Consider the following 7323-nt stretch of genomic DNA (forward strand, 5'->3'; position numbering starts at 1 on the left):
TATGACACACAGGAACCCACAGTCGGAGAAAATAAACTTTGAATAAAGAAGAATCCTATATTTCGGCTATCAACTGTAGCCCTCTTCAGGAAAGTACATAGAGTAGAGTACAGAGTGGACAGATGACCTCACTCAGGCGCGGGGCAAACTGGGGTGGCGGAGGAGGGAGGGGGTGAGGATGGGGGGTTGTATTGTCTAAAGGGCAGTGGACACCTGACATTATTTCACGCGCGGCAGTTAACAAGCTGGTACGGACATTACAACCCCCCTCCTCACCCCCTCCCTCCTCCGCCACCCCAGTTTGCCCCGCGCCTGAGTGAGGTCATCTGTCCACATCTCTTCCTCTCTGTAGCTTATAAGTCCACTATGTACTCTACTCTATGTACTTTCCTGAAGTGGGCTATAGTTGATAGCCGAAATATAAGATTCTTCTTTATTCAAAGTTTATTTTCTCCGACTGTGGGTTCCTGTGTGTCATTTACAAATGTGCTACTACATTTCTGTTTATAAATATATATATATATATATATAATATATATCTGTATATATATATATATGTATATATATATATATAATATATATCTGTATATATATATGTATATATATATTTATATATATATATATATATATATATATATATATATATATATATACATGGAGCTCCAAAAAAGATGTAACTACTTTGATCGGCTATAATAAATCTGTTGGGGCGCGCACGGACTTTTCCTCTTTAGGTTACATAGTCAACTAGGTTGGATTTGTTAACATGGCTTTGTTTTCCAGATTGTATGCAAAATGTACACGCTAGAGCAGAAGTTAAAAATCGTCCAACTCTGGTATGAAATCAAGTCACCCGCAGAAGTCCGCCGTCGGTTCAACACACACCAGGGTCACAAATCTAAGTCTGAGTGTGCAGCACTTACAAATTTGAAAGTACAGAGGATTGTGCAGCATTTTGAAAAGGAGAAAACCCTGGATCACGTCCACAAGGGAAGAAGTGGCCGGCGACCGATCATCACTCCTGAGAAGAGGGAGCAAGTCCGTGAGTCGGTGGTTAGCAGTCCGAAGAAATCTTACTGAATCCGCACTCAAGAGCTGGCTCTCTCTCCAACTACACTTTTGAGACTTATGAGGAAGGACCTGAAGCTGTTCCCATTTAGAATTTCAACTCACCATGTGCTGCAGCAACAGGACAAAGAGAAGAGAATCGAGATGTGCGACTGGCTGAATGAAAAGCTCGAGCAAACTCCCAACTGGCTCAATCACATTTGGTTTAGTGATGAAGCACACTTTCATCTTAATGGGGCTGTTAATAACCACAACAATGTGTTCTGGGGAGAAGAGAAGCCAGAAGAAATCAGTGAGAAGCGCCTCAAAGGTCCGAAGGTCACTGTATTTGTGGCGTTCAAGCAAAGCACGGTCTGCTGGGACCTTACTGGTTCGAGGAAAATGGGCGCACCGTTACCATCAACAGTGAACGTTATATCGCCATTCTTGATCAGTTTCACGGTGACCTGACTCAGAAGCTAACCCAAGGACAGTTAAGGCTTGCTTGGTTCATGCAGGATGGTGCAAGAACTCATACAACCCACGCATCATTGGATCATCTCAGGGGACTCTTCCGGAATCGTCTCATCAGCCTCAACACAGATCATGAGTGGGCCCCCCCACAGCCCTGACTTAAATCCACTTGATTTCTGGTTCTGGGGAGCAGCAAAGGGGAAGGTCTATGCCAACAGACCTCAAACACAGGCTGATCTACAGCAGAATGTGGCAGCTTATGTTGCTGAAGTTTCCGCTGAAACATGGAAAAGAGTTGGCCAGAATTTCTGCGTCCGAGTGAAAGCATGTTTCAACAGAAATGGGGCTCATATCAAGCATGTGGACTACCAGAAGTTTGTTTGACTTTCAGACGTAATCCAATCTTATTGACTTTATGTATCTCCCGTATTTAGCTTGTTATTTAAAGTCTGTTTGAATAAAGACCAATCGAACTAGTTACATCTTTTTTGGAGCTCCCTGTATATATGTATATATGTATATATATATATATATATATATATATATATATATATATATATATATTGTTATGAAGGAGTACATTTTTCTGTTTTGCGGTTTCTTTCGAGGGTGGCTTCATCTGCACTTCGAGCGGAGTTCGTTCGTGGTTGTGGTTTGTGACGGAGGAGCGACGTAGGTTTGAGTTTTTACTATAGAGTTGGAGGAGACGGACGTGTCAGAGTTGTCTTGGTAAGGCCGGAATACCCCTTTTGAATTAGTTTTGAACTGTTAAATTCACCATAGGAAATATATACATTTATTTTAAGAATTATTCCAGTGCCATTTACAAATCTATTTATTTAAATTTTCAAGAGTTGAATTGGTATAATATAATAGAAAATATTACATTTTTCATTTTCCCCCTAGTATTTTATGGATTATTGTGAAAAGTTATAAACGTACGTGATGAATCATAACAAATGGTGGAGATGCGAGGTACTATGCAGTAATGCTTCTGCATAGTAATAGTGGATGACAGTAATGTTACATATGAGCCTGTGCATGCTTGTATATTGAAACTGTTTTAGAAATTGTACTTTAGTTTTTTGTTGTTGTTGTTGTCGGCTGACATGGAACCTTTTGATTTAAATACATTTACTAAAGAACCACAACTTGCATATTTGCAGAAGTGTACGGTACACAAGAATGACTAGATTGCAATTGCAAAATTTTATAATGTACCAATAAATGAGAGAGATAAGAAGGCCAAACTAATAGCAGTGATTGTTCAAGGTTTAATAACGCGTGAAATTCTGGAAGAGAGTGCAAAATCATTACTGGTGACGAAACACGTGGAGGACGTGGGAACTAGAATGGGGGCTGGCTCTGAAAAGATAAGGATAATGGAGCTGGAGTTGGAGATACTAAAACTAAAACTGGAGGACCGGGAAAGAGACAGGGAGATAGAAAGAATGAAAATTGAATCTGTCTTTGCCCAAGTGGCAGCTGGGGGAAAAGTTTAATATAGCCAAGTTGGCATGCTTGGTCCCCACCTTAATGAAGCTGACCCCGAGGAATTTTTTGAGCAGTTTGAAGGATTAACAAATACTCTCTCCTGGCCTGCACAGTATTGGTGTGTACTGATCCGTACTGTCCTGAAAGGTGAAGGCCGTTCCCAGTTCTTGTCCCTTCTTCTACCATCCAAAATAATTACGAACTTTTGAAAGATCAAGTTCTCAAAGCCTATTTATGCACACTAGAATTTTACTGACAAATTTCAGGAGCTGTTATAAAAAGGACCAGTCATTTATTGAGTACAGTCACTCTGTTCGTAAAATCCATGATAGGTTGTTGTCAGCCAGTAAAATAACAACAATAGATCAACTATGTGAATTAATTCCACTGGAACAATTCATGACAGGTATTCCGGCCGACATCCGTACCCATTTATTTGAGAAGGAAGTAATTGAATTGGAACGTGCTGCCATTTTGGCAGAAAGCTATGCTTTAACCTATAGAAGTAGTAAACAATTATACTCTCCAGCCATAACTCGTAAGAACTCAGCCACTCCTTGGCAAGGTGGTGGTAAGTCACCAGACAGGTCTAATGGTGGTGCATCTAAGGGTAATGGTACTGTTGACAAGTCTAAAATTACATGTTATCTTTGTGATAACGTTGGTCATTTCAAGTCTGAGTGTCCAGAGGCTAAAATGGCTCCAAGTATGGCTAATACAGCAAGTGATGAGGTTATCCCAGGTGGAAACAGAGTTACTAACTATGATCTGTGTAAACCTTATATATTCCCAGGCAAAATGTCAGTTGTACAGGATTGATCTAGGGTCCCTGTAAAGGTATTATGGTACACAGTGACTACATAATATATATATATATATATATATATATATATATATATATATATATACATATATATATATATACATATATATATATATATACATATATATATATATACATATACATATATATATATATATACATATTAGTGAATTTAGGGAGCAGGTTCTCTTCAATACATTTCTTATTAAATAACACAGCAAACTGGGCGTTAGTTATCTTCTTATTGAGACTTTCTACTCTTCTAATAGCTTTTTTCTCTAAAGGAGGGAGAAGGTATACAATATTTCTAAACGAGTCCATGATTGGGTAGGAAAACTAACATTATACGACGTTTCGCCTATGCATTAGGCATCTTCTGGTAATTCATTCAGAAATAAATACATACTTATATAATACAAAGATAGGTACATTAGGAGAGATCTAGGACTGTGACAGTTCATCCTTTCCAGCCCGCTACTCGTGACCCATACAACTCTAGGGTCCCGCACATGTTTTGTTGTATATTAATAAGTGGCATATAGTAGTCTTATCATCACTGCCTCCATGCATTTTAGTTTTGTTGTATTACCATTCCTGGCGATTATTATTGTGTTCGTGTTAAGGTGTTCTCTTGATATGTTACTCTTGTGGGATTTCGTCATGTGTGATTTTATTGCCCCGTTCTCTGTGAAAGTGTTTGTGTTGTGTACCCGATATACTCGTCTGTACAAAGCGCACCGTCTTTGTTAAAATTACAAGTATATTTGTACACGACATTGCTCTGTTTTAATTTGTCCTTTTGTGCTGCCAAATTATTCTTCATGATAAGAGATGATGTTCTGGGGTTCCCGTAATAAATTATCAAATTAAGCTTATCTCCTTTTGTAGGTGTACAATTCATTTTTATTATTTCTTTCAGGAAAAGTTATTAGAAGAGTAGAAAGTCTCAATAAGAAGATAACTAACGCCCAGTTTGCTGTGTTATTTAATAAGAAATGTATTGAAGAGAACCTGCTCCCTAAATTCACTAATATACGCTTACACGACAGAGCAGTGCAGCATAAACAATTTACGCTCGACTTCAGACGGAGACTGCTGTACGAGCAAATGAATTATAAGAAACAACAACTCAAGGATCTAAAATTGGAATTAGTTGAAGCCGTGGAGGATTTCGATCATTGTAACATCACTTCAGACCTTCGGAACAAGATTGAGGAGGCCTTACAACATAGTATCTCCATGCACACCAACGCCACGGAAACACGCGTGCAAAAGAAACTTAGCCGCCTATACGGAAGCAAGATGTTTCTGCCTAAAAACACTGACGACTTTGTTAATCTTTCCAACTACCACTCTCGGAAAACCAGAAGGATTTCCTCAACTTAGTTTTGAAATGCAACTACATGTCACAATTCAAGAAAGCTGAGAAGACCGCGGAACTGGAACTACTTTACAGGAACCTGTGCAATCTCCGTAAAGAAGGTAAGAATCAACTTAACCCAGATGTAAAAGAACAACTTCAGGCCGAAAGTACTAAACACAGATCCTTTGGTAGTGGTTCCCTGCTCACTGCAGAGTTACGCCAAGCTGCCAAGGAACTTCGTGAGAATAAGGACATAGTGATACGCAGAGCGGACAAAACCGACCTATTTGTTATTTTAAACCGATCTGACTACATTGATAAAGTTGAAAGTCTATTGCAGGATTCCTCCAAATTCCTACGTGTCAACAGGAACCCTGTAGACGATATCCGGAAGAAGGTAACGAAATTAATTAACATCGCAAATGCAGTAGTAGATGGTGTTAAATTTCAGAATTTGCATGGTCATTATGAGCCCGGATATCTCTATGGAAATGTTAAGACTCACAAACCTGGCCACAAACTAAGACCTATCATTTCACAAATACCTACTCCCACATACCACCTGGCAAAACAACTGAACGACTTAATTACCCCATACATCCCCGCTACCCATGCCCTTCGCTCTACAGACGAATTCATAGATATCCTTAGAAATACTACCCCTCAAGGAATCTTGGCTTCGTTAGATGTAGAAAGTTTATTTTCTTTCGTGCCTGTGGATGAAACAATTCAAATCATCTCACGAAATGTCTTCCACCATGACACTTTGCCACCACCTAAGGTACCATGCCCCGTCCTTGAGGACATGCTACGTGCCTGCACAAAAGAAGCACCCTTTAGATGCCCTTCAGGTAAAATTTATTTCCAGGTTAATGGTGTCGCAATGGGCAGTCCATTGGGAGTACTATTTGCCCAAGCTTACATGTGCCATATTGAAAACTCCGTCCTAAGTTCCATCAATTCTTCACCAAAAATGTATCTAAGATACGTAGACGACATCTTTGTTGACGTAGACGGAGACGAACAGCTTGAAAACCTTAAGAGGGCTTTGGAAGAGAACTCATGCCTACGATTCACTATTGAAAAGAGTGTAGAGAACAAAATTCCCTTTTTAGACGTGTGGGTAGATGGATCAGATGGCACTTTCACCACCGATAGCATATGATAGTGTGCACAGACTATCAATGTGGCACATAATGGAATAACTAAATATTCCACCTAAATTAATATCCCTCATTAAAACGTGTTACATAAGAAGCAGATGTACAATAAGAGTTGGAAAGAAAGAGAAGAAAGTTTCAATATATACAGTGGCCTTAGGCAGGGATGTATGCTGTCACCTTTACCATTTAATCGTGCACTGGTGAAAGCAGTCAGGCAGATTACCAACCATCCAGGTGGAGCTAATCTATCCAATGGTCAGATAAACCACCTCGCTAACGCAGATGATGTGGATGTGTTGGTCGAGACTGTGGAGAAAATTAACGAGATGTTTACAGTATTCCAGAGAACAGCAGAACATAGGCCCAAAATACAATAAGCAGAAAACGGAAATTATGAAACTAAGTAGAAATGGCAATTATACATCAGGGCAAGAGCAAGTTGGATCACTAAGAGTGAAGAAAGTGGATAAGTTCAAGTACCTGGGATCCATTCTCAGTGAGATAAATGAATTGGACATAGAAATAAACGGATGAATCTGTAGGATACAGATGTTACCATGCCCTGGCATCTACAACGAAGAGTCGGACCATCAGCAGAAAGATTAAAATAAGAACATATAACATTGTAATAAAACCAGCAGTCCTGTACGGATGTGAGACATGGACACTGACAAAAGAAAGGGAGAAGAGACTGAATTTTTTTTTAAACAATATCCTGAGAAGAATCCTCGGCCCAGTATATGATGAAGAAGGACGATATAGACGAAGATATAACAGGGAAATTAGGGATCAGACCGGACAACTGTACATTCAGGATGAAGTACGCGGAAGAAGAGCAAGATGGGTTGAACGCTGCGTCCGAATGGATACAGACTACCAAGGAAGATGATGGAAAGAGTAGAGGGCAAACGACCATTATGGAGACCCAGTTACAGATGGATGGATGGATGGAGTAAAGA

At 39.6% G+C, this 7323-nt stretch overlaps 1 protein-coding gene across 1 annotated transcript; it reads left to right on the plus strand.

The window, feature by feature from the left end:
- Positions 1-5241: 5241 nt before the first annotated feature.
- On the plus strand, positions 5242-6741 carry LOC143039032 (uncharacterized). Its single transcript, XM_076208883.1, has 2 exons — positions 5242-6052; positions 6647-6741. The coding sequence occupies exons 1-2, from the start codon at positions 5242-5244 to the stop codon at positions 6739-6741; spliced, it is 906 nt and encodes a 301-aa protein (XP_076064998.1).
- Positions 6742-7323: the final 582 nt, after the last annotated feature.

This window comes from Oratosquilla oratoria, chromosome 25 (assembly GCF_046742065.1).
Source record: "Oratosquilla oratoria isolate Oo_2021 chromosome 25, ASM4674206v1, whole genome shotgun sequence".
NCBI classification, from domain to species: Eukaryota; Metazoa; Arthropoda; class Malacostraca; order Stomatopoda; family Squillidae; genus Oratosquilla; species Oratosquilla oratoria.

Coding starts and splice junctions, on each gene's coding strand:
- LOC143039032 (XM_076208883.1), top strand. CDS start 5,242: ATGTCACAATTCAAGAAAGCTGAGAAGACCGCGGAACTGGAACTACTT. Junction 6,053..6,646: donor ACCCTTTAGATGCCCTTCAG/GTAAAATTTATT, acceptor TCGCTAACGCAG/ATGATGTGGATGTGTTGGTC.